Source organism: Vicugna pacos, chromosome 23 (assembly GCF_048564905.1).
Source record: "Vicugna pacos chromosome 23, VicPac4, whole genome shotgun sequence".
NCBI classification, from domain to species: Eukaryota; Metazoa; Chordata; class Mammalia; order Artiodactyla; family Camelidae; genus Vicugna; species Vicugna pacos.
Window position 1 is genome coordinate 5,630,946 of NC_133009.1, and position 27,708 is coordinate 5,658,653.

The 27,708-nt window shown below is 42.0% G+C and overlaps 1 protein-coding gene across 5 annotated transcripts in view; it reads left to right on the forward strand.

Annotated features, from left to right (window-relative positions):
• The window catches only part of DSTYK (dual serine/threonine and tyrosine protein kinase), a 59,051-nt gene that overhangs the window by 16,532 nt on the left and 14,811 nt on the right, over positions 1-27,708 (forward strand). For 3 of the 5 annotated variants that reach the window (XM_072948369.1, XM_006215485.4, XM_072948370.1), the window contains 10 exons: positions 536-924; positions 14,948-15,617; positions 19,297-19,529; positions 19,937-20,020; positions 20,679-20,855; positions 21,449-21,578; positions 21,933-22,089; positions 22,711-22,843; positions 24,485-24,598; positions 26,010-26,124. In XM_072948369.1, coding sequence (XP_072804470.1) covers positions 536-924; positions 14,948-15,617; positions 19,297-19,529; positions 19,937-20,020; positions 20,679-20,855; positions 21,449-21,578; positions 21,933-22,089; positions 22,711-22,843; positions 24,485-24,598; positions 26,010-26,124 — 2,202 coding nt within the window. The remainder of the gene's footprint in view (positions 1-535; positions 925-14,947; positions 15,618-19,296; positions 19,530-19,936; positions 20,021-20,678; positions 20,856-21,448; positions 21,579-21,932; positions 22,090-22,710; positions 22,844-24,484; positions 24,599-26,009; positions 26,125-27,708) is intronic. The other 2 variants (XM_015248920.3, XM_072948371.1) reach the window with 2 other exon arrangements.

Here is a 27,708-nt window from a genome sequence, read left to right on the forward strand (position 1 = left end):
ATTTTGATATATGTATATTTAAAGATTAGCTCATATATTTAGTTACAAAATATGTCATAAATGAGGGAAATAAGCTAAAACTGCATGTGACAGAGACATTTAAAAGGGCCTTCGTGTGTTCAAGTAGTAGGTCTTGGGTCATAAGGAAGGCTTTCTTTTTGGCATATCCAGTCCTTGGACTTTTCTGGCTTTGTCACTGTCATGATCTTGGATTGTGTCCTTGTAAACACCTGAGGCTGTCCCTCCACTGGGTGAAAAAGGAGAGGGGAGGGTAGATCAAGTCACTGCCACCTTTCTAGATAGAAACAGCTGTTCTGGGGATAAGCCAGAGAGGGGGATTCCTGTTTGATATTTGAGGAGGTGTGTTCTGATTGGAATGTTTTTCTGACATCTCCTTTAACCAAGAGCTTCCTAGAAAAGGAATTTCTAGGAACCTAATATCCTAGTGGGATCTCTGTGTGGGTCTCTCTCTACCCCTCCTCACTCTTCTCTCTGCCCCCCTTTCTCCTCCTCCACCCTCCCCTTCCCCAACCAGGCCAGCTGAGCTGCATTTCCTTCCCACCCAAGGAAGAGAAGCACCTCCAGCAGATGGTGGACTGCCTCCCCTGCATCTTGATCCTTGGCCAGGACTGTAAGGTCAAGTGCCAGCTGCTGAACCTGCTGCTGGGGGCGCAGGTACTTCCCACCACCAAGCTGGGCAGTGAGGAGAACTGTAAGTTTCGGCGCCTCCGCTTCACCCACGGGACTCAGACTCGGGTCAGCCTGGCGCTCCCCGGCCAGTATGAACTCGTGCACACGCTGGTTGCTCACCGGGGCAACTGGGAGACCATCCCTGAGGAGGACCTGGAGGTCCAAGAGGACAGTGAGGATGCCGCCCATGTTTTAGCGGAACTGGAGGTGACGATGCACCATGCTCTCTTACAGGTACCAATCTCACACTTACACAGTGGCACACATACATTCCAGCTTTCCTTGTACTGGAGCTTTCTCAGAAGGGAATTTGGCAGTATGTACTCTGGGCTCTGAGCGTCAGGAGTCAACGGAACATAACCTAGGAAGCTGAAAACCAGACAAGGCTGTAGCAGTGCCCATCCCTGCCTCTGCTCCCACGCTGCGAGGCCCTGGGCAATTTGCTTGTCTCCTTGCCTCCTTATCTCCTTTTTGAAAATTGAAGGAATGTGATAGTTGCACCTTGGCGTGCTTTTATAGAATGATTATGATCAGGGTTAGAAATCCTTTTTTCATTTCTTAGCAGGAAGCTGTTGCTAGAATTGTCTCTTAGCCATTCCTTTCTAATAGGACCAATAAGATGATTAACATTCTTGTCAGAGTTGAGAACAAATGAAGAATTTTTGAATTTTTTCTTAGACCTGCTGTTGTTGACTAATTTGGACAGATCACGTCTCCTACTTTTTAAGGGATGTCAGAATGTGAGGACAGGTCTGGCTCAGCATAAGGAGATGTGGAGATCCCATCATGTGAAAAATATCTTTGCTTCTCTCTTGAATTAAACTCCCAAGGAGGACACAGGGTCTCGTGACATCTCCTGAAAGATCATGTTGTCAATCTGTTGTTCAAATCTCCACTTCGGAAGGACTTGTCTGTTGTGCAGGGCTTCCTTTGCTACTGTATAGCTCGGGCTGGGCTATTTCATTAGACCCAGGGGGGATCGGCAGAGATGTGAGTGTGCGAGGGTCCAGCTGGTAGGAACAAAAGAATGCAGACCTGCTGAGAACAGAGAGTCCACCACCTTGGTCAGCTGTGCCGGGAAGGTAGGGCTAGTTTGGCGGGACTAGGAGAATGGTTTCTTCTTCTCCCTACCTGCCCCTGTTCTAGAAGGCTTGACCTCTCAGTCAGTGAATGAGTCCTTTGGTTGTGGCCACAGCCTGTGATACTGTAGAAGTAGAAACTGTCATCTCATTTCCTTCCAAAGTCCAGATTTCTTTTATCCCAGTAAATGCTAGATGGGGCTGTGCAAACAAGCCAGCGTTTTCTCTCAGCTCAGTTTCAGTGTTGGCTTTTTTCTGTTTTCAGACTGAGAGCTCACACTTCTTAGCTCCAGGACGCTGTGAGAGCCCCCGCGTAACTGACAGTGGCTCTGACAGTGGTCCTTGTTTATTGACTGAGGCTGCTCTGTTGACCCACAAACTTCCTCACAGTTCATAAGTATTTGATCCATACACAGTGTCTCTAGAGTATTCTGCCCTGGTCTAGTCCTTTCGGTTTCCAATAGCTTAGTGGTTTTCAAATTTTTTTAGATTTTAATTCACTCTAAGAAATAACATATCAGGACCCTGTACTTACATACGTGTATACGTTTGGAATAAAGGTTCATGAAACAATACTTTTACTTCTTGCAAAACACACTATTTCTTTCTCTATTCTACTTGACATCTTTTTTTTTTTTTGTATTTTGTATTTTTTTTTAATTTAAGTATAGTTTGACAATGTTGTGTTAGTTTCAGGTGTACAGCAAAGTGATTTGGCTATACATATATATAAACTTATTCTTTTTCAAGTTCTTTTCTGTAATAGGTTATTGCAAGATACTGTCTGTAGTTCCCTGTGCTATGCAGTTGGCCTTTGTTGATTACCTATTTTATATACAATAGTGTGCATATGTTAATCCCAAACTCCTAATTTATCCCTCCCCTCCTTTCCCCTTTGGTAACCATACATTTGTTTTCTATGTCTGTGGGTCTATTTCTATTTTGTAAATAAGTTCATTTGTATCTTTTTTTAGATTCCACATAAAACCACTATCAGATGATATTTATACTTCTCTGTCTGTTTGACTTAGAGTGATAATCTCTAGGTCCATCCATGTTGCTGCAAATCGCATTATTTCATTCCTTTTTTATGGCTGAGTAATATTCCATCATATGTGTATGTGTGTGTGTATCTATATCGTCTTTATCCAGTCATCTGTCGATGGACGTTTAGGTTGCTTCCATGTCTTGGCTGTTGTAAAAAGTGCTGCTAAGAACACTGGGGAACATGCATTTTTTCAAATTAGAGTTTTCATCTTTTCCGGATATATGCCCTGGAGTGGGATTGCTGGATTATATGATAACTCTATTTTGAGTTTTTTAAGAAACCTCTATACTGTTCTCCATAGTGGCTGCACCAGTTTACATTCCCACCAACAGTGTAGGAGGGTTCCCTTTTCTCCACACCCTCAAAGCATTTGTTATTTGTAGACTTTTTGATGATGGCCATTCTGACCAGTGTGAGGTGATACCTCATTATAGTTTTAATTTGCATTTCTCTAATAGTTAGCAATGCTGAGCATCTTTTCATGTGCCTGTTGGCCATCTGTATGTCTTCTTTGGAGAAATATCTGTTTAGATCTTTTGCCCGTTTTTTGATTGGATTTTCTTTTTGATATTGCACTGTGACTTCATTTAAAAAAAAATGGTAGCAACCCACTAGATTGATGATCTGACCTGATACATTGTGACCTATAGCCTAGAAGACACTGTTAAATAGCTGAGATGACTACTATTGGTTGGGTGGTGATCTTTCCTGTTACTGCTTTTTAAAAACAGTCTCGGAATGTGAACAAAGCCATTTGCAGGACAGGCAAACTGATTGATCTCTCTGTGCCCCTTCATTTTATTGGTTTTAATTATTTTTTAATTATCATTATTAGTGGGGGAGGTCATTAGGTCTATTTATTTATTAGTAGTTTTTGGTTTTCTTTTTTTTTAATGGAAGTACTGGAAATTGAACCCAGGACCTTGTGCATGCTGACTATTAATGATTTCAGCTATACCCGCCCCCTGGTTTCAATTTGTAATTCTCACTTACTTTTGTCCCATGGATTGAGGAGATAAAAGAAAGTCACAGAAAAGAGAGAGCCATTCCCCAAGTGCATCCGTGAGCACCTATCTTACTGCTGAGAGTTCCCTGTGCTGCTCCTGATAGATGTAGTAAGCACTCAAAATGGTAACGGTTAAGGAGGCTACTTGGCTGGGAATTTGAGGTACTAAATCAGCTTTCTCTCTCTCTTTTTTTTAAATTTTATTTTATTGAGTTATAGTCAGTTTACAATGTGTCAATTTCCAGTGTAGAGCACAATTTTTCAGTTATACATGGACATACATAGATTCATTGTCACATATTTTTTCGCTGTGAGTACCATAAATCTTGAATATAATTCCCTGTGCTACACAGTATAAACTTGTTTATCTGTTCTATATATGCCTGTCAGTATCTACAAATTTCAAACTCTCAGTCTGTCCCTTCCCACCCTCCTCCCCACTGGCAACCACAAGTTTGTATTCTATGTCTGTGAGTCTGTTTCTGTTTTCTATTTATGTTCATTTGTCTTTCTCTTTTCTTTTTTTTTTGGATTCCACGTATGAGCGATCTCATATGTAAATCAGCTTTCTCCTTACGCAGTTGAAATATATATTCTCTTTCTTGAGAAATAATCTTTTCTTTTTGGGGGGAATCCTCGAGCTTCTCATGTTCTGTTTCATGTGGTTTGTGAGGCTTCCTTAGCCAGTGTTTCTCCGGATCTACCTTCTACTCCAATGGTTTTGATGTGGAAACAGCAACGGACCCCAGCAGTTCTAAGTCTAGAAGCCCTTGATGTTGAGCCTCATTGGGGCCTTGGCAGCCTTTGTGGAGCTCAGGCCCTGCTCTGTCGCCATAGTCAGGCTCCTGTCTCCATTAAACACACCACGGATGCTCAGCTTACTGCCGGGAGCATTTCCTAGCTACTCTGAAGATTTTTCGTGCCAGTGCGAAAGATTTTTTTTTTAGCTCTAGTTATATTTAGGACCAGTGAGTTAGCTCTATAAAGACCTTCCATTTGGTTTGTAAAGTGGGTGGTACAGAAAGGAAACCAAGACTGAATTAGGGGAAATGAGGTGTTCATTTGTAACTGTCAAATTATTAAAGAATTTGCTCCTACACTCTTATACAATGGTCATTCTTCTAATATGTTACTTTGAAGTCCTCATAAATTAGCCATTTTCAGTTTGTTCCAGAAGAGGCCAACTCACATGGACCCACGGTGCTTGGTACTCCCAGCTTTTTAGTTCTCAGTCCCCTGAGATTCTCAGTTCATAATTCAGCAATAGAGAACACTGTCAAGCCATTAGTTTCTGCACCCTCATTTAGTGTTAAAACATTGTCATTTTCCAGTTGGCAAAACATCTCACCATTCACCATCTTCACTAGTTCTGTCTCCATGCCCATACTTCCTCTTCCACAACTTCATCCCCTTTCTGATACATACACCACCTCCTTTTCTTTTTTTCCCTTTTTCAGGTCCAGTGGAACACAGTTGTCTGCCTTAGAGTTGCCTCAATCTGATGTGTGTGGTGCATATGCGAATGAGTGTGTATGTTTTTTTCCTATGAACACCTATAAGAAAAGGAATAAAAAGAAGCAGAGAAGGTTATATTTCCTCAGCTTGGGGTGGGATTCCTGCAGCCTCACAGTGGCGTTTCATTTTCTTTGGTAGTTACATAGCTCTCTGTAGCTCTGAGTTTTCTGCTTTCATCAATAGCCTGTTTATCCCCCCCCCAGGTGTTTTCCAGCTCTTTGGACAAACGGACATGTCACCTGGCTGCCAGACTGCCACACACTGTCATGGTTACTGGCTCATGGTGATGTCTGGCAGGGTATATTTCAGAGAATTAAGGTAGACTAATGTTTCCAGGCAAGGTCTAGTGACTTTGCAAATAAACTTAGTTTTTACTATTTTTAACTCTAACCCGTTGTGTGTAGTAAAGACGTCTCTTAATAACCCTCATTCAGTACCCATCAATGGAAATAATCTATTTTTAATTTCACATGGACATTGATATTATTAATTTCTCAGCAGTTAATATTTTCACAATCCAAAGTCATTATAAAGTATCTTACTATAAAAGACTCATGTTTGCAAATTTTTAACCCCCAAATTAACTAAACACTGTTTGTCGGTAGAAAACTAGCTTCTCTCAATTTTTGTCTAGTTTTTGGTATTAATTTGGTACCTTATGAGACTAAACTTATTATGTATTGCTTACTTTTAGTTAGATACCATGTCTTCTCTTGTACGTATCTACATTGAAAGCTAGTAGTTGATGGGTAAAAGAAAGAAAGCAGCATGGGTGATGGTCCTCGGGGTAAGAAGATACTTTTGGGAGGAGAGGGTATGTGGAATTAGGTCAAGATGGCCATGCCAAGGGAAGAGAAACAAAGTTGGGGTAGTATGTATAGAACAGAGAAATAAAGAATGATATTCTAGAATTATAATTAAAATAAACCATGATTTTACAGGGCAAAAAGAAAGGGGAACTAAAGTGATATGTTAAAAAAAGGATATGGGAAGTTCAGGCAAATGCAGTCATCCTATGCTCTTTGCCTTCAGCACCTCTCTTGCCTTTCCTCTAACACACTAACATACACAATGAATTACAACCAATACATTCCTCTTTTGCCAGGAAACATGGTAATACGTATGATAGGCTAATTTACCTAATTAAGGATGTGTGTAGTTTAGCGGCAAGATTCTTTTTAAAATCGCTGAGTTCACTGTAATAGTCTTGATACCTCCTAGAAAGAACAGCTGGAAGTTCACAGCTGCTGATACACCTTTGGCCTTTCAAGGTTGGCTCTTTGGGAGAAAATCTGGCAGACACCATGGTCTCAATCTTCCTCTTTGGTCCTCTCCCTTTTTTAGAATCCTGTCTGCCTTGTTCCTGAACCAAGTGCATCTCTCTGTTTTGTTTGTGTTTCCCTATGGGTGGAGGATGGTGGTGGTAAGGAATTTCCCCTGATTCAGAGACTCAGAGGTTGAAAGTACTGTCAACAGGCAGAAACTCTGTTATTGGGGTGATAATATTTTCTTCTTGACTTCTTTTGCCAAATTGTTTCACAGCAGAGCAGGGCTTTTGCTTGCAGCCAATATGCAGTTTTTAACAAAGAACAGTTGGAGTGTTAGTATCCCTGAGATCATCTTTTCCATCCTTTCTTCTTCGTTCAGAACTTACCTAGCACCAGCCCAGGCAGCTCCTGACACAGTAGAGCTTCGGTTACTGTCTAAACACAGCCTTTATAGTCAAGTAGGCCTGGATTTATATCCTGATTTGGTCACTTAACTGTGTGACTCTTGTGCTTGGTTCCCTCATTTGGAAAATGGGAGGAATAATCTGTATCTTTTAGGACAAGTTTTAGGCTTAGATGAGAGATTATGTGTAAAGCATCTAGCACAGTATCTGGCACTTAGTAAGTCTTCTTTTGGATGAACTAATCAGTGTCCTTGAGAAGAGAATTTCCTGCTCTCTCAGTCACTCATCCCTTCCCTGACAGCCGTCCATGGTGGAACTTCTTCCTTTTGTCAAACTTCAGTCCTTCTGGTTCCAGCTTACTTACAGCTGTCATTCTGTTCTAGTTAGAGGCAGAGTTCTTTTTTCTTTTTTTAATTGAAGTACAGTCAATTATAATGTGTCAATTTCTGGTGTACGCACAATGTCCCAGTCATGCGTATACATACAAATATTTGTTTTCATATTTTTTTCATTAAAAGTTATTACAAGAAATTGAACATAGTTCCCTGTGCTATACAGAAGGAACTTTTAAAAACTCTATTTTTATATATAGTGGCTGACATTTGTTAATCTCAAACTCCCAAGTTTACCCCTTCCCACTCCCTTTCCTCAGTAACCGTAAGTTTGTTTACTATGTCTGAGGCAGAGTTCTTCATAATTATTATGAAGTGCTTTTGTAATAAAATGAAAGAAAAGAGAGATGTTATAAAAAGGTAAATAAAGCAGAAGTTGAAGTTATAAAGTTGAAAGGCAAAGTTTCCCCTCTCCCTTTCTCTTCTCCATTCTACTGTTTGTCTCTCCTGATGAATCTAGTAAGTGGTAAGAGAATAAAACTTCACAATCCTACTTTTATTTATATCTGTGGGTACCTGGAAGTTTGAATATCCACAAGGTAGAATGCATAGAGGCTACTCAGTACATTCTTGTCAACTTATCTGTTATCCGATTCATCACAGTTTGGAATCAGATAGATCTGATCCTTAAGGGCTTCATGCTCACAAGTTGAGATGCAGAGCTAAAGCCTTTGCTTTGGGGTGTTTGAAATTATAAATTTGTGTCCACTTTAACTTTATGGTCTCATGCTGTCTGTGGCTAGTTGAGGGTTTTGACTGAGATCGTGCTTTTTCCCCGAGTCTTGCTCTGGCCTCTGAGTTAGCCACTCCCTACTTTTACTCGGTAGGAAGATGAGCTTGTAATCCATTCTGTGCTGTCTGCTGGGATAAAGCTCTGGGTTGGCCCAGCCTCTTCAGGCCTCTTGTAGCCTAGAAACCAGTTCAGTTGTGGCTCCTCCTTGGGGAGTGTTTGTATCGAGTCAAGGATTTTCTGCAATGTGACAAGAATAGAGAGGTCTTTTCCTTAATATGTAATTGACACTTAAGATGATTGTGAGTTTATGGGAGGAGGGCATAGCTCAGTGGCAGAGTGCATGCTTAGCGTACACAAGGTCCTGGGTTCAACCCCTAGTACCGCCTCTAAAAATAAATAAGCCTAATCCCCCCCCCAAAATAAATTTTTTTAATTAAAAAATAGAAATAAGATTGACAGTGAGTTCAGGAAACTACATAAAAATGAGGAAGAATCAACCCTGTCTAAAAACAAACAGAAAAACCTCCAATTGCCTGTGAGAATGGGCACGGGAGGAGAACTGACAGTGACAACAGGCAGAATGCAGAGGTGGGGACAGAGTCTGTGTCAGTTGCTGAGCAAGGGCAGGACTCAGTATAGTTATGCACTTCTTTTCTGTGTGTTGCATTGAGGCTGCCGAACTCCAGAGAAAACAAAGCTGTTTGTGACCTGCCTGAGACCGTGACTGTCTTCTGTTTGAACCATCAGTAAGCTAATCATCCTTAGCTGTCACCGAGGTTTGGTAATGTGCCACGAGCCACTGAGTATGGAGTCCTCGCCAGGGAGAGCTGGTATTCTTAAGAAGTGGTCAGGTTTCTTCAGTGATTGAGCGATTTCTTCTTGGCATTTAAGATAGTATCACTTTACATCAAAAACAAAACCAAAGAGGTCAATTCTGGTGTTTGCAGGGTAGCAGTCGCTTTCTTCTGGATTCTCTTAATCTTACCAAGAAAACTGATGGGAACTTAACAACATCCGTAGATTCCATAGATCTGTGCAGAATGCTTTCTACCAGCAGAATCTCTTTAGGAATTTGCTGTGACTCAAAATGGGAATCATGGCACACTCTCCTGATGCCCTGAGATTCTGTTTCCTTGATTGAGTTAGGAGCAAAATGCTTACTCACAGGCAAACAGCAATTCCAGATAAATGTGTGGGAAATGGGTTAAAAAATAGAAAAATTTACATATGATGATCAAAAATGGTTTTGAGCAAGTAGTAAAGACATCGTTTATTCACCCATGACTTGCACATTTATTTATTGGATGCTCACTGAGTGCCAGACACTGCTCTAGGCACCAGGAGGGAACGCAGCCTTCCCTGAGACAGTCCGAGGTCAGTCTCCTGTCTCAGGTGGCTGTAACAGGGCCCAGAACAGGGCTCATCCTCTCTTGGCTAATCTATTTTTTTTCACTCCCGGTCTCCAGGAGACAGTGCTGGCTTCCCTTTTTGTTTATAACCCGTCAGGCATGAGTCATCCCTTCACCGTAAGTACTGCAGAATCACATATCATCTTCCAGGCTCACTTGTGCTGCTGCCCGGGTCTCAGCCAGCCACTCTTTTTGCCTGCCTTCCAGCAGTCGTGATAGTCAGAACAGTGAGACCAACTGCCCAAGTTAACTGGGGGATGGAGAACACAGAACATGGTACTTGTTTTCTATCCATTTTTGCTTAGTACAAGATACATTTAGGAGTGGACAACTTCTTTCTAGGTGCCAGTGTATCAGGCAGTACCTACCATTAGAAAGCCTTGAATCCCCCCTTTTTATTTGAGAAAAATTTTAAATTGAGCTATAGTTGATGTACAATTTTATATAAGTTACAAGTGTACAACATAAAGATTCACAATTTTTAAAGGTTAAATTCCACTTATAATTATTATAAAAAATATTCCCTGTGTTGTACAGTATATCTTTGTAGCTTATTTATTTTATACATAATAGTCTATACCTCTTTTTTTAAATTTTTTATTGATTTATAATCATTTTACAATGTTGTGTCAAATTCCAGTGTAGAGCACAATTCTTCAGTCATACATGAACATATATATATTTATTGTCACATTTTTTTCTCTGTGAGCTACCATAAGATCTTGTGTATATTTCCCTGTGCTGAACAGTATAAGCTTGTTTATCTAGTCCACAATTTTGAAATCCTGTCTATCGCTTCCCACCCTCCACCCCCTTGGCAACCACAAGTTTGTATTCTATGTCTATGAGTCTATTTCTGTTTTGTATTTGTGCTTTTTTTTTTTTTTTAAAGATTCCACATGTGAGCGATCTCATAGGTATTTTTCTTTCTCTTTCTGGCTTACTTCACTTAGAATGACATTCTCCAGGAGCATCCATGTTGCTGCAAATGGTGTTATGTTGTTGGTTTTTATGGCTGAGTAGTATTCCATTGTATCAATATACCACATCTTTATCCAGTCATCCGTTGATGGACATTTAGGCTGTCTACATGTCTTGGCTATTGTAAATAGTGCTACTATGAACACTGGGGTGCAGGTGTCATCCTGAAGTAGGGTTCCTTCTGGATATATGCCCAGGAGTGGGATTCCTGGGTCATATGGTAAGTCTATTCCTAGTCTTTTGAGGAATCTCCGTACTGTTTTCCACAGTGGCTACACCAAACTGCATTCCCACCAGCAGTGTAGGAGGGTTCCCCTTTCTCCACAGCCTCCCCAGCATTTGTCATTTGTGGATTTTTGAATGATGGCCATTCTGACTGGTGTGAGGTGATACCTCATTGTAGTTTTGATTTGCATTTCTCCGATAATTAGTGATATTGAGCATTTTTTCATGTGCCTATTAATCATTTGTATGTCTTCCTTGGAGAATTGCTTGTTTAGGTCTTTTGCCCATTTTTGGATTGGGTTGTTTTGTTGTTTCTTATTAAGTCGTATGTGCTGCTTATATATTCTGGAGATCAAGCCTTTGTCAGTTTCATTTGCAAAAATTTTCTCCCATTCCGTAGGCTGTCTTTTTGTTTTACTTCTGGTTTCCTTTGCTGTGCAGAAGCTTGTAAGTTTCATTAGGTCCCATTTGTTTATTCTTGCTTTTATTTCTATTGCTTGAGTAGACTGTTCTAGGAGAACATTTTTGAGATGTATGTCAGATAATGTTTTGCCTATATTTTCTTCTAGGAGGTTTATTGTATCTTGTCTTATGTTTAAGTCTTTGATCCATTTTGAGTTTATTTTTGTGTATAGTGTAAGGGAGTGTTCTAGCTTCATTGCTTTGCAGCTGCCATCCAGTTTTCCCAACACCATTTGCTGAAGAGACTGTCTTTATTTCATTGTATATTCTTGCCTCGTTTGTCGAAGATGAGTAGACCAAAAGTTTATGGGTTCATTTCTGGGCTCTCTATTCTGTTCCATTGGTCTATATGTCTGTTTTTGTAACAATACCATGCTGTCTTGATGACTGTAGCTCTATAGTATTGTCTGAAGTCTGGGAGAGTTATTCCTCTAGCCTCTTTCTTTCTCTTCAGTAATGCTTTGGCAATTCTAGGTCTTTGATGGTTCCATATAAATTTTATTATGATTTGTTCAAGTTCTGTGAAATATGTCCTAGGTAATTTAATAGGGATTGCATTAAATCTGTAGATTGCCTTGGGCAGTGTGACCATTTTAACAATATTGAGTCTTCCAATCCAAAAGCATGGGATATCTTTCCACTTTTTAAAGTCTTCTTTAATTTCCTTTATCAATGGTTTATAGTTTTCTGTGTATAATTCTTTCACCTCCTTGGTTAGATTTATTCCAAGGTATTTTATTACTTTGGATGCTATTTTAATATAGTCTGTACCTCTTAATCCCCTACCACTATCTCATCCTTACCCCCACCCCTCTCTTCACTGGTAACCACTAGTTTGTTCTTTATATCTGTGAGTCTGTTTCTTTTTGTTATAGTCACCAGTTTGTTTTATTTTTTAGATTACACATATAAGTGATATATAGTATCTGTCTTTCTCTGTCTCATTTCACTTAGTATAATACCCTCCAAGTCCATCCATATTGTTGCAAATAGCAGAATTTCATTCTTTTTAATGGCTGAGTAGTATTCCACTGTATATATGTACCACATCTTCTTTATCCACTGAATCCATTTTTTTTAATGAATGTGCACCTGTGAGCAAATAAAGTCAGCTATCTCTTAGAGAGGATATTAGTTCTACAAATGGATTTGGCAGCTTTGGCTGATGGTTCTGTTGCACACAAAATAGTCCTTTGAAGAAAACCTAGGAATTTATTTTAGAATTTTAAGAAAATCTATCAAATAAACAAGGAAATAAAATTCCTCCTGAAAACTTTCTAACCAACACTTACTTTGGTTTTGAATATTTTTAGGTTTTTTCCCCATAAAATTTCTGTAATGAGTTTGATTGATTTATATCTTTACAAGGTATACATTTCAGACAGAAGGAGTTTTAAAAATATTTTAAAAGCCATTTTTACCTATAATTCTCTTATTATAGCTTTTCATTTTGGGGGAATCTCTACTAGTCTAATTATTATATGTAATTAGAATGTTGGTATTTAGGCAGTTGCATTTTCTACTCTAAACCTTAAAAGTTCTTTCTTACTCGCTTTTTGAATATGCCTCATAAACTGATTCATACTCTGGTAGTGTGACTCAGCGTAGTGAAAGGGGGCTTGTTTTGGATAGCGAGGTGGGTATCAGACTAGTCTTCCAATCAGAAAACATTCCATACAGTTCCGGGCCCAGATGAAACAGCAGGTTTCTTCTTGGCCTAGGCTTGGGTAGAAAGTAGATAGATTTATGTACAGTGTTTGCTCGGATTACAAATAGTGAGATGCTAAAAGCGCTTTTAGCTTTAGGGAGTTCAAAGTGGCCGGCCAAGTGAAAGTTGTGTGACCTGAGAATAAAACTTAACTCGTTCTTTGTTAAGGAAGAAGATCAGACCTTTGTGCTTTTCAGGGACTAGGAGAGCTCTCTCTTTCTCTTTCTGTCTTTCAGCACACACACACAAACACACACTCACAGTCAGTGCAAGAAAAAGGGGCTGACATTTCCCAGCCCTTTCTTGCTTGTTTGGAGAAGGAGATCAAAAAGGAAAAGGTCCCAGGTTTTGATTTTTAAAAATCTCTTATCAGCAATACCTGTTGCTCAAAAAAGGAATGAAAACAGAGTATTAGTCTGAAAGAAAATAAACAAATTGTCTATCTTAGATTTCAAATAAAGTAAATTTGCATCATCTGATAACTTTAAGGACACATACTTGAGCAGATCTGCGTTCTTTGATGACTCTGCAAAATATGCTGGAATTCTGTGGAGGATTGATTTTGAGTCTACAGACCCAGAAGACTTCGGGGCTGGTGTGCCTGTGATGGTGATATAGGTTCACGTCTCCAGGTTGTCCCTTGGGTCTGGAATGTCAGGCCAAGTAGACAATTTCAGAGATTGTGAGGAGCAGCCTATGCGGTGGATGGAAATACATGCTCTTAAATGCTTCAAGATCCTTAGGAAAGAAGCAGAACAAGAAGAAGAAACTGCTGACTAGGAACAAGGCCTGTGGAAGGTTGTTTCTAAATCAGATATCATTCTTGAACCTCAGTTTAGGAACTTGGGTATATCAGTTATGATTGGGTTCGACCATCTGTAGCAATCAGAAAAGTAAGGGCTTGCTTAAGCAAGACAGAGGCTAATTTTTTTTCCCTCACATAAAAGAAGTCTGAAACCTGGCAGTTGAGGGTTGGTGTGGCAGCTGTCGTCACGAGGGACCCAAGCTCCCTATTTCTTGTTGCTTCATCATCCTTAGCGCTGGTTTCTCCTCTCAGGTTTGCCCTAGGGCTGCAGGAAGGCCACGGCTGCTCTGTCTGTCACAGCTGTACTCCAGGCAGGAAGGGCAGGGCCAAAGGGCGTCCTTCCTGGTAGAATCAAACCTTCTCTAAGAGCTTTCCTGGTAGCCCCAACTCTTAATGGCCGACTCTATATGTAAAAGACATTGCCTTCCAAATAATGCAGAAGATAAATACTGGATAGGCAAACCTTAGCCATTCCAAGTGATCATGAGCATAAAGGTATTGCTAAGACTTTGGGATACCTGCAGACTTAGAATAGAACAGTAAGTTTGGTAGATCTAGCCTTCAGTTTACTGCTTGACTGACTGATTGACTGATTGATTGAACAATGTTAAGGACTTACTCTGTGCTAGGCACTGGAGTTATAGTAGTGAACAAGATAGACATGGTCCCTGTCCTCAAAGAGTTTATAAGCTAATGAGGGAAAAATGGGATGGTGCAATAGGAAAGACTCCCGAAGAGTATGACATGACATATACATTGAGATTTAAAGGATGCTTGGGAGTTAGCCAGGTTAGAAAGATGGGGATGGGGGTGTGAGAGGAGTGCGAGGGGAGGAATGAATATTCCAGGCAGACTCCCTCCCAGTCTGTTGAGTTCTTTTTTCTTCTATTATTTGTCTTATTTCTTCATCAGAGAGAATCAGTAGGAGTTTCCAAACAACAAAGGAAGGCAGGGACCAAATACTCTTTTTTATCTGAAATGGCTAAAGGGACTGCCATCCTTTCTACTTACTTGGTTTTTCACTCTCTCTAGATGAGTACCTGCCTCATAGGCTGCACCAGGGCGTGTTGGTAACCGAGGAAGGAGGTGGACGAATGATTGGGGCATACCAAAGTTCAGTTTCCCCATCATAGATCTGGATTTTGGTCTCAGTGTGGGACTCTGGGGAGGCAAGGATTGGTTCTGACCCTGAAGTGCTGATATGACCCCCTTCCCCTTCCAGGAAGTGGACATTGTGGTAGCACCGTGCCAAGGCCTCCGGCCCACAGTGGATGTTCTGGGTGACTTGGTGAATGATTTCTTGCCTGTGATAACCTATGCAGTCCACAAAGATGAACTCTCTGAGAGGGATGAGCAAGAGCTTCAGGAAATCCGAAAGTATTTCTCCTTTCCCATATTCTTTTTCAAAGTGCCGAAGCTGGGCTCGGAGATAATCGACTGCTCCACCAGAAGAATGGAGAATGAAAGATCACCACTTCACCGCCAGCTAATTGACCTGGGCTATCTGAGCAGCAGTCACTGTAACTGTGGGGCCCCCGGCCAAGACACCAAAGCTCAGAGCATGCTGGTGGAGCAAAGTGAGAAGCTGAGACACTTGAACACATTTTCTCACCAGGTGCTGCAGACCCGCCTGGTGGACGCAGCCAAGGCCCTGAACCTGGTGCACTGCCACTGCCTCGACATCTTTATCAACCAGGCCTTTGACATGCAGCGGGACCTGCAGATTACTCCCAAGCGTCTGGAGTACACACGGAAAAAGGAGAACGAGTTGTACGAATCACTGATGAATATTGCCAACCGAAAGCAGGAGGAGATGAAGGACATGATTGTTGAGACGCTGAACACCATGAAGGAGGAGCTTCTGGATGATGCTGCCAACATGGAGTTTAAAGGTAGGTCTTGTGGAGCCTGGTAGGGAGCCGGGACTACAGCATCCTCTAAGTCTTTTCCAGCTGGAAGTTGAGTACATTAATTCTGAAGGAACCTCAGGGTAATCTCAACTACCCCTGACATTAGCAGGAGCTCACCTTCTCTTGTTCTGAGAGACCTTCCTGGAAGATTCCACCATCATCCCTTCCCAGGACTGTTAGTCCAACTTTTGGTAAATTCATCCTAAGAGTGCTCTTTAAGTCTCTGGTTTGTATCTGTACCCCTTTGACCTTGATGGAGCTGGAGAAGAGCTGCTTGAAGAACGTCACTAAGTTGTGCTTTCTCCTGGGCTCCTTTGACGTGGCCTGTGCTTCTTTATCAGTTCTTTTTTGTGTGCATGGTCTCATTTTCTTTTCAGGCTGCTCCTGACACCTAACTCAGGAGGATTTCCCAAAGTAGCGGTTTTAGCTTTCGTGGCATTCCCGTTCTTCATGAATGACTGTTAGCAAAATTGGGCCAAGTGATTGGTCAGGTCTTTTGGTGGCTGAGGTTTAGATGCTGCTGACTTTGTTGACTGACCATTGGCTCTACTGCCTGTTAATTAAAGCGAGGTGGTTTGCACGTTACCCTTTAGGTTCTCAGTCATAGCCACGCACCCAGATCACATGGGAGGGTTTTGAAAATGCTTGAGACCCCTAAACCTCTTGATCGGAATTTCTGACATGGGACCTAGCATCAGTTTTTTCACTTGCTTTTTTCTAAAACAGCCTCCCTAGGTGGTTTCTGCTTTTGCCATTTTCTAGATGAGGAAACTCAGGCTCAGACAGGTTAAGTAATTTGTTCAAGGTCACACAGCTGCTAAATAGTAGAGGCAGAATTTAAATCTAGACAGTCTGCTTCCTGAGCCTGTACTCTTAACTTCCATGCTTTACTGCTTCTTCACCTGCTGCCAGTTACTGATGCTCCCGTCCTCCTGGTAACCAGCTTCAAAACCTCAGCCTGGTCTTTGTTTTCTTTCTCTTGTCCCCATATCCAGTCAGTTGCCACATCCTAACGAGTCTTCTTCCATATTTCATACATACCTTTGCTTCTCTAGTCCCTCTTCTTTAGAGTAACTCAACTATTGTTACCTGACTGATCTCACTGACCACTTTCTCTCCTTTTTTCCAATTCATCTTTATTGGCTCTTTATTCCTACAGACTGAGTTTAAATTCCTTAGCCTAGTATTCAAGATCTTCCAAAAGCCTAGCTCTTTCCAAGTTTCTTAGTCATATTTCCCACTGTACACCTTCCTCTGGTTTCTTTTTTGGGTGGGCTAAGCTGCTTGCTGTCCTCTATGTGCTTCCTATACTTTTGTTTCCTTTTTTGCCCATGCCCTGCTCTAAGCCTGAAATGTCTTTTATCTGTCAGTTTTCAAATTCTGCCTCCACAAATAACATTTTTCATGAAGTCGTCTTTAAGTTTCTTAGCTAATAATGATCACATACATTGGGACCCCCAAAGCATTTCATCTGTAACTGAAATTTCTGCTGTATTTCACAGTTATTTATGTTTCTCTATTTTTTTTTAGTCCTAGAAATGAAGGCGAATAGGATCTGGGTCTTTATTCATCATCATATCCCTTGTAACAAATAACAGTCTGTGTATAGTACGTCTTTGGAGAATGAATGAGTATGTGAATGATGGTATATGTTTATGATATACTTATAGGTACAAAGGAAATATACTTGACTTTAGTGAGCATTGGATGCCTGATTTCTTATAGGTCTTTCTAAAGATGAACAAAGATGCCTCTTTGGCGAATTCCCATTATAGGGAGGAATTGCTGAGAAATGCTCACTTGCAGTGGAAGTCCCAGGAAATCTTCTGAATATTTAATTTAATTCAGTGCCTGAATAAAAGACACTGCAGCATCAATGCTAGCATCAGAGTGGACATGATAAGGGTTGTCAGGACAGGTAGGTTGAGCAGTCAGTGAAATATTTGCTTGTCTGTCCTGTGTCAGATACACTATATTCAGAGTCTGGGACACAGTGGTTTGCTCGGATGTGGAGTCTGGGCACGAGTCGATCAAATGTCTGGCTCTGTTAATAACTACATCGTGGACTTGCGGATCTACTTATCTAGTTGGCTAGATCTTAGACAAGATTTACTTGCTGCTTCTTACCTGTTCTGATCCTTTCTGGGTATCCTTGAGGTAATGATGAGTGGATTTAGAAGAGAACTACTACATATCCTATGGAACCAGATTTTCATTAATGGTTTTTGTTTGTTTTAAAATAAAGGTAATACATATGTACTGGTTATCTTGACATACATACTTTAGAAAATATTTATTTTTTAGAAAGATAATACATACTTGGTATTTAACTCAAAGATATAAAGGTGCTGTCCCCTAGTCATCTCGTTTTCCTCCATATGTTCCTCTGCCCTTGCTTTTTCACTTAACCCATATCTTAGAGATCTTTCTGTAAATGTGCAGAGAAATTGGTCTTTTTCTAATGGATATGCCTTAATTTATTTAACTATTCCCCTGCTGCTGGACATTTAGGCTAGTTCTTTTTTTTGCTATTATAGACTGTAATGCATTGTTCATCATTCTACGTATGTTTGAGATTTCTAAGGGTATATTTCTAGAAAAATAACTCCTAGAAGCACAAACAATAGTTAAGTGAAAGGGTATGTTGATATTTTTTGTTTGTCGTTTGATTAGTTTACATGTTTGATAGATAGCACCAATTTAAATTTCCACCACTAGTGCCTCTTTCTAAGTTTAAACATGCTTTAAAAAAAATTGACATACAGTCAGTTACAATGTGTCCATTTCTGGTGTACAGCACAATGTCCTTGTCATGCATATATATACATATATTTGTTTTCGTATTCTTTTTCATGAAAGGTTATTATAAGATATTGAACATGGTTCCCTGTGCTATACAGAAGAAATTTTGTTTTAATCTGTTTTCATAAGAGTGCCTTTTTAGGGGTGGAGTTTTTGCAGGTAATTTATCTTCTCTTAAATTCTTCTGTCCTCTGGTTTGCAAAATCCTGAGAAGTAATAACATAGTGGGGACAACAATCCATTTACGGTTTCTATTTATCTAGTAATTGATTAGAATTGAATTCTTGACTCTTGGGTTTTTCTCAGTAACATGCTAGGAAGTGTGAAATATTCAAAGATCAGAGGTTCAAATACAAAGATCAGAGGTTCTGGAATCCCTGAGCTCTGAGTTCAGGTACTAGCTATATTACTTCCTTCCTGTACCATCCTCTCCAGGTGCCCATTTTATTCTCTCTTTGAGCCTTTTTCCTGACATATAAAATATAACCACTAATACGCACCTGACAAAGTTATTGTTAGTATTAAATTAGATTTCATATATAAAATGCTTACTGTAGTGCCTTTCAAATAGTCTGCACTCAATGAATTTTGTTCTTCCCCTCCTATAAATGTGACATAAAAGCTGCCAAAGTCAATAGGCTCCTTCTGGATACAGTTGCTCCTTCTCAGCGTTCTTAGATGCCTCAAGTAGTTGAGGATTGCGTGGCCCCTGGTCATGCTGAGTCAGTTTATCAGCCACGTGTGTTTTGCAGCCGTTGTCGTCTTGGTAGCCCCTGGGCTCTGACTTGGGAGATGCCTTTTTGCAGTGTGCCTGCCCCCTCCCCTCACAACCTACTAGCTTTTTGCTCTGCCTCCATAGATGTCATTGTCCCTGAGAATGGAGAACCAGTGGGCACCCGAGAGATCAAATGCTGCATCCGACAGATCCAGGAACTCATCATCTCCCGGCTTAATCAGGCAGTGGCCAACAAGCTGATCAGCTCCGTGGATTACCTGCGCGAGAGTTTCGTCGGAACCCTGGAGCGGTGTCTGCAGAGCCTGGAGAAGTCTCAGGATGTCTCAGTTCACATCACCAGTAATTATCTCAAACAGGTACTCAAAGGGTGGGTGGCTGAGAGCATGTCACAGATAACACATGAAACAGAATCTACCCACAAGCCCAGCTTCAAGTTAGCCGAGAATTTCTCTTTCAACTTTTTGCCAATGCAGTTTGAATTTTATTTTGTTTTCCTATCTCATGACTGCTGCCTGTGGCAGGTACTTGTAAACAAGTACAATTGCAGTTGAGTCAATGAGCAAGAAGATGAAGATGAAGTAAAGGGGCCCAAATAGTTGCAAAATAGATGATCAGCCTGCACTGACTCTGCACATATCGAGGGATGGATCTGGGAACCTTGAACCTGGACTGTGTTCTTGAAGTAAATATCATTTATTGCATTTTTAAAAACTAGCCACTCTACTCATGGCATATGGATTTTCTTTTCTGTATTCTCTTTCAGATCTTAAATGCTGCCTATCATGTTGAAGTCACATTTCACTCAGGGTCCTCAGTTACAAGGATGCTGTGGGAGCAAATCAAACAGGTAGAGGTTGCTTAGGGAAACATTTTCCAGCCCCTAGTTGTTTCAAATGAATCTTAGTCACTCCAGCAAAAACTGACGCCTAGGATCTTCTGTCGGTGTAGGGTGACCATGGGCCCTAGTCTCCCTGCCTGGGAGAACTCTGGTTTATGCCTGTTCCGAAATAATTTTCAACAGTGCCCCCTTTAGCTCTTAAAAGTGATGTGTCTAAATGATATTTTATGATATTTAATAATATTTTAGCCACAAGACTCTACTTCACTGACTTCTTCGTATTTCTTTTTCTAACCTTAGTTGTTTCTCGGAACCAGGCTTTGTTGCTGGAGGCCACAAGTGTGGTTTCTTTTCTGGAATTTGATCTGGCTCTTATGTAGAGTTATTTGCTGACTTGAGAAAGGGATGTATCAGGCACCCCCTGCACTGAATGTGCAGTGTGCTGAGGGTTTGTGAACATGAAGACTAGGCCCAGTGTTCTCTGATGCCTTTCTTTTAGCTGAGCCCTGATTAGATGGAATTGGAGAGGAGTGTTGGGCTTCATTCAGCTCCTGTCTTAAAAGCCTGCGCCTAGTGAGGGGGTAATCCAAAGAGGGGAGGCTGTTGGTTCTTTCTAGTGGTTCCTGGCTCTCATCCTTCCATGTTCTCACTGTCCTCATCCGGACAGATCATCCAGCGCATCACATGGGTGAGCCCACCTGCCATCACACTGGAGTGGAAGAGGAAGGTGGCCCAGGAGGCCATTGAGAGCCTCAGTGCCTCCAAGTTGGCCAAGAGCATTTGCAGCCAATTCCGGACTCGGCTCAATAGTTCTCATGAGGCTTTTGCAGCCTCCTTGCGGCAGGTGGGTATGTAGGAAAGCAGATACAGCTGGATCAAGCAGAGGAGAACCCCATCCACTGGGGAATGTTTTGTCTGCTGCTCTTTATATCATTTTAAAAAATCATCAGTATATTTTCTTTCTATTCTGTTAAGAGATAATACTAGGTTACAGGAAGTTTCATCAATAAATTTGTAATGTGGATATTTTTCTAGCTTTAGAGAGAATGGAGGGAACTCAATTTTTCCCCATTTCACTGAGTGAGGAATGAAAATCAAGGGATAGGAATTTTATGTGAGTTTATGTAGTATTTTAGGAACAAGAGACAGAAAGGGATGACTTTCCATTTCCATACTAGTTTGCAATTATGTGACATGTGCTTGTCCCTCTGGGCCGTGTGTCTGTGCGTGTGTACATACGTGTAGAGGGGAGGGTGGGAGGGTGTGATTATGCATCCAAGAGGAGAAGTCATTGCTTAGGGAGAGCTCAGTATGTGCCGATCTCTGAGCTATGTTACGTATCCTCACGTGGTAGATATTATTATCCCTATATAATAGGTGAGGAAGCCAAAGCTGGAGACCTGATAGGTATATTCCTTTCTTCTTTCTCCCTCCCAGCTGGAAGCTGGCCACTCAGGCCGTTTGGAGAAAACTGAAGATCTATGGCTGAAGGTTCGGAAAGATCACGCTCCCCGCCTGGCCCGCCTTTCACTGGAAAGCCGTTCTTTGCAGGACGTCTTACTGCACCGTGAGTCCTTATTTTTCCCCCAGTAAATTGGAGGAGGGTTCTGGATACCCGACATTCTCATGTCCAACTTCAGAGAACCCCAGCGTCTAAAACTGCTTCCGTGCAAAGCTGCCTCAACACCCACTGATGTATTTTTGAATTCCTGAAGTCTGTTTATATAGTTCAAATAACATGACCAAAGTTGATTTAAATTAAACCAGTTAGGTTACTCCTGGTCTAGGAAGCATCCTAATTTCTTTTCCTGGTATAATTACTACTCCCTGCTTCTAAGCAGACCTGCACCCAAGAATCTTAGGGGTGTTGCCCCTCAGGTTCCCATCCCTCCTGCCTTATCTCTGTCTCTGTACCTTACAGGTAAACCTAAACTGGGCCAGGAGCTGGGCCGGGGCCAGTATGGCGTGGTGTACCTGTGTGACAGTTGGGGGGGACACTTCCCTTGTGCCCTGAAGTCGGTTGTCCCTCCAGATGAGAAGCACTGGAATGACCTGGCTTTGGAGTTTCACTACATGAGGTCGGTTCTGGTCTCATTCATCTTTGTGGGAAACGATCCAGAGAAGAAGCTAGAAGCCTGGTATAAATTTTGTGCCAGGAGCTATAGCATGCCTTGTCTCTCCATTCCTACCTTTCACAATGCTGTAGACCGGTATTTCAGTGTCTGGCCCAGACATATGCTCTCTTCAAGGCCTTTACTGCCTTGCCCTGCCCTTTCCCCACCATCCTAATTTCTCAGGCCCACCCTGCCATTTGACTTGCTTCCTTAGTCCTCAAGACTTACCAATTAAAAAGAAGTTTTTGTTTCTAATTTGGGGGGGAGTTAGGAGGGAGAGGTAATTAGGTTCACTTGTTTATTTATTTTTAGAGGAGGTACCTGGGATTGAACCCAGGACCTCCTGCATGCTAAACATAGGCCCTACCACTTGAGCTATACCTTTCCCAGTGCAGTTAACGTTTAGATTCCATCATTCTCTGTCCTTGTTGAGAGCTCATCCTCCTGGCCCTCTCTCTGTCCTGAGGGCCATTAACTCCGGGCCTGGACTAAGCGTGGGCTCAGGGCATTTCTTCCCCCGTGGCAGCGTGCTGCCCGAGATTAGCGCCAAAGCGCCGTAGGCCAGCCCTCTCTGCTCCTCGCCAGGTCTCTGCCGAAGCACGAGCGGCTGGTGGACCTGCACGGTTCCGTCATCGACTACAACTACGGAGGCGGCTCCAGCATCGCCGTGCTGCTCATCATGGAGCGGCTGCACAGCGACCTCTACACTGGGCTGAAGGTGGGGCGGGGCCGGGAGGGGGATCCGCTGAAGGTGGGGCGGGGCCGGGAGGGGGATCCGCTGAAGGTGGGCGGGGCCGGGAGGGCGAACAAGGCAGCCAGGGCCACAGGCTCCTCTCTGGCCTCTTCTCCCTTCTCTGTTTAAAGCATCTAGCTGTCATCAGACATGGTTGGAGTAATCACATTTTATTACCTGTATTTCCAAAAAGACTTAAAAATTTCTCAGAGTCTGTTTTTTGACCCAGTTTATAACCAGAAAACTACAGTTTGCCACTTTGACCTCATGTGGTAGTGGTAAAAGTCTAGCCCTCGCAGAAGAGCAGAAGACCTTCCTGTAACTCGCCTGTTCTTTCTCCTTTTTTGCTCTCAATGAATAAAGCCAGTTTTTGTTGTCGACAAATATTTATTAGTGACTATTTTGTGCAAAACATGTGTTAAGCACATAAGGGGATATCAAAAAGTATAATTGGCCAGAGGCTTTTAAAAGAATTGTAGTCAGTGAATATTTCATGAACAGGTAGCATTTGAGTTTGAAAAGTCTCCCCTGCTGGGTAAAATTTAGGCAGATGGAAAGAAGAGGCCACACCAGGGGGAGGAGTCGCATAGTGCCCAGAACACTTGAAGGACGCTAGTCATGTTGGAGCAGCTGGTTCATGTTAGGAATAGAGGGGAGATAATTTGCAAAAAAAAATGTTGGGAACAAATTATAGAACACCAAGAATGTTAAGAATTTCCATAGAATTCAAATTCTGTTGTAGACAATGAGAGGCTACTGAAAGATTCTGAATGAAGGTGAAGTGTCCTCAGTTGAATGTTAAGTTTCCCTCGTCTGAAACAGCCACCACGAGGGACATAGAGAGGTTTCTTTTGTTTTCTCCCGTACATTGGAGCTGGAAAAGCTAACCTCGGAGTATCTGGTAGGTCCCTTCTGCCAGATGCCTCTTGTACCAGTTTATATGAAAGCTTCCAGAAGTAAGACAGAGGAATCCTTAGAAATGCTTACAGGTGTCATGAGAAATCAATGCGATGAAGAAAATGACTCTCAAGTGGTTATCCCTCTTCGTTTCAGAAGAGTTAAGCTCAGCACTGTGCTTGCTTTTCCATAAGTGGGTTAGAGAACCATTCACGGGCTTTTGGATGCGTGAGGTAACGTTCTCCAGAATTCAGTAGCCCCTAAATTGGAGGCTTGGTAGAAGTAAGATGAGTGATGTTGGTATGTGAATCCATAAAACCAAACCTGGGCTAACCAGGCCTACAAAGCCATGGAAATAAATCTGAGAGTCCTGGAAATACTTCGTTTGAGCAGCAAAGGCAGCTCCAGAGTTTGTTCAGGGTTAGAGATGAGCGGAGGCCTTCAGGCGTTGAGTCGAGTCTCCCTGCTCACGTTGGGGTCATCCAGCAGGCCTGAGTGCTGCCTCCAGGGGACTTGATCTGGCCTTTACAGCTTGCCTTGCCTGGCTTGTCCTCAGTTTCCCTCTCCTAACTGCCTCCTTCTTCCCTTTCCTCATCCACTTTTCTTCCCTCGTGCACCCTGGTGTGGCCAGTCCTTCAGGCCCCCACAGAAAGAACTGTTGGTTTAAGCAAGTTGGATTGAGTGGTTATCATCTTGTTAATGACAAGTAAGCCCTTTTGTCTTCCCCAGGCTGGGCTGACCCTGGAGACACGCTTGCAGATAGCACTAGATGTGGTGGAAGGAATCCGCTTCCTGCACAGCCAGGGACTTGTCCATCGTGATATCAAACTGAAAAATGTGCTGGTGAGTAAGAGCCGTTTCCCCAAGGTAACTCCCCGCCTCTGTGTGTCAGTGACCTTTGGAGGGCGGTATGCAGGAAGAAACTGGAGGAAGAGGAGGAGGGGTGACAGCAGAGTAGATGGATGGGGTCTTGGGTTTATAGCTTAGGGAGGTGTAGCATCATAGGCCCGGCTTCAATTGCTGAAGGCCTTTTCTCCCAACACTGGTGAAAACATTTAAACTTACAGAAAAACTAAAAGAGCAGTACAGTGAAGACCCATATACTGTTCCCCCAGATTCATGTTCTCTCTCCCAGCGTAGTCTCTCTCTCTCTCTCCCATCTACACACACATGCATATACACTTTTTTTTTCTTACTGAACTATATGAAAGGTGCAGATAAAACTTTACTGCTAAATACTTCAGCTTTTATCTTCTAAGGAAAAGGACATTCTTCCATGTAATTAAAATGCCATTATCACACTCAAGAAATTTTAAGTTGATACAGTGTTTATTAGTTAATATACAGTCTACATTAATATTTTCTAGTTGTCCCAAATATGTTTAACTGTCCCAAACATGGTCTGTTTGTTTGCTTGTTCCAGTCCAAGAATCATACAGTGTATTTTGTCCGGTTTCCTTATCCTCTTTTAATGTAGAATAGTCCTACCTTTTTTTGGCTTTTGGGACATTGATATTTTTGAGTATTCCAGGTCTTACTATTGCTTAGGGTTTGATCAGAGATGCTGCATGAGGACTGAGATGGGTAAATACACCTTAAAAGGTAAGATAGTTGTGAACCCACCAGTCCTGTTATCTAAATTGTAAGAGTCTTCTGGCATACTCCTCTTGAAAATATATTGGATTATTATTGAATTATCTCTGGTAACATGTAAGTGATATAGAAAGATGATAGCAGTTTGGGGGGAAGCGAAATATTTTCCTGAAATTATAGGCTGAAACCTAAGAGGCATGCCAAAAGCCAAATGAAACAGATTTATTGTCTTGGACCTTAGGAAAGGAAACTGCAGGAAATTCAGAAACTCTCCTCAGCTGACCGGAGGACCTCAACTTTCTTTTTTAGTAATTTTCTGCCCTGGGGTCTGGAGGTCAGAGGAGAATAATCAGGAGCTGAAATACTTTCCTGAGAGTCTTTCACTTATTCATTCTTCCAAGATTCTCTAAGCTCCCAGTATGTGCCAGGCACTGTGCTGAGTGCTGGGGACACAGAGATGGAGAAGACAGTCCTTGCCATCAGGCTGCTTACAGTCTGGGGAGAAGACAGTGATGGGAGTGAACCTGGAGCCAGGGAGGCTGGAGGCAGAATTGATTAAGTACCACTTTGAGGTAGATGCCTACTTTTGAGCTTGGGTATGCAACCGAGCGCCACGTGCAGGACCAGGCACACGGTGACTCTCGCCCTGCTTTGTTGGCAGTTGGACAAGCAGAACCGTGCCAAGATCACTGACTTAGGATTCTGCAAGCCAGAGGCCATGATGTCAGGCAGCATTGTGGGGACACCAATCCATATGGCCCCTGAACTTTTCACAGGTAAGCTGGAGGGCGGGCGTGGGTTTGGCAGGGCTCCATATTTTAACCCTGAGTGCTGCCCCTTGGGCTGAGTAGTGTCCACAAGTACTGCTGGAAGGTCTGACACCAGCGAGGGAGAAACCAGAACTGGGGGAGCCTAAGATGAGTAGGGGGAAAAGTGAAGAGGTAAAGGGGTGAGAAAGAAACGTGTAAATCTGGGTCACCAACTGTTCTTTTGGATTCTCTCTGGGCTGTTAGTCCCACAATTGCCATAATCAACCAGCTATTTAATCCAAACATATTGATTGAATAACTCTCAAATAATAAGAATCATCCCCTATCAATAAAGAACTTACAGATGACGGAGATCTATTAAGACGGGTAAAATAAGTAGGAAGCAGCATACGACAGCATGTGATTAAGTGCTACACAATGTGATGTTGGTGTTCAGAGGAGAGACGTTTGGTGGTTTTGTGGTAGAGGTGAGGTTTTGTATAGAAATTGAGTCAGATCTGGAGAATTTGGTAAATGGGAAGGGAACTCAGTACATTCTTTGAGCTAGGCAGCGTGGGTATATTGTTTCATATATTTTGTTCCATTTGATACTCACAACAATTCCATGGTGATGCTGATGCATGTTTATGTGCATGTCATGGATAAAGCTAAGGCGAGGCCAGACTGGTGCAGACACCCACCCCAGGACACTGAGTTAGAAGCCTTAAGGCTGGGATTGGAGTCTAGGTCTTCCTGTCTGTAAAGTCCAACCATGTTATGAAAAAGAAAATTCTGGAGGCTGGACAAGGGGAAATGTGAGGAAAGTTGCCGAATAGAAATAAGCATGACAGGAAAGAAATCCATTTGGGGGGAAAGAACAAACAAGTTGGACATTAACTATATTTCAGCTTGAAATTCATGCAGCGGAGTGAAGGCTTGATGTGGAAGAAGCGAGGAGCTGTATTGGGCTTTTGAGCAAGTGAGGGATGAAAAGAAATGTTTATGGAAGATGTTTGTGGAAATGTTTAACAGCAGTAGGTAAGGGGGATGTGACTGGCAGGAACCAAGATAGGGAGACCAGTGGTGGTTGTCTCCAGAATTAGGTTGGTACTAGGGCTGAAAACAAAACAAAACGAAACAGTTACAGATTTAAGGTCAGTTCAGAAGAGGAGTGGGCAAGATTTGATTATTAACTTGATATGGGTAAATGAACAGAAAAAGAATGGCTAAAATGAATCTGAATACTTGAGGAAGCTTGTGTCATTGCCAGACAAGACGGAAGGGTAATTGCAGGTCAGCTGTTAATATCGGTAAGAATTAAAATTAGCAAGGCGTTTGGATTTCTGTCATCAGCCTTGGGCACAAGTCTTCCCCCAGCCCTTCACTGAGAGACGCACGTACGGGTTAGGAGGTGGTAGGAGGTGGCTGGACAGCTGGGGTCCTGTGCACGCTGGAAAGAAGCAGACAGTCAGCATCGTTCTTTCCCTGATTTACTTTTAAAAAATTTGTATTTCCACTTCTATTATTTTATCTTGGCTCCTTCATATTTAAATTCCTTTGATTGTTTCTACTGCAGTTCCGCCTACTGCTGTAAAAATCATCTTCCTAAAA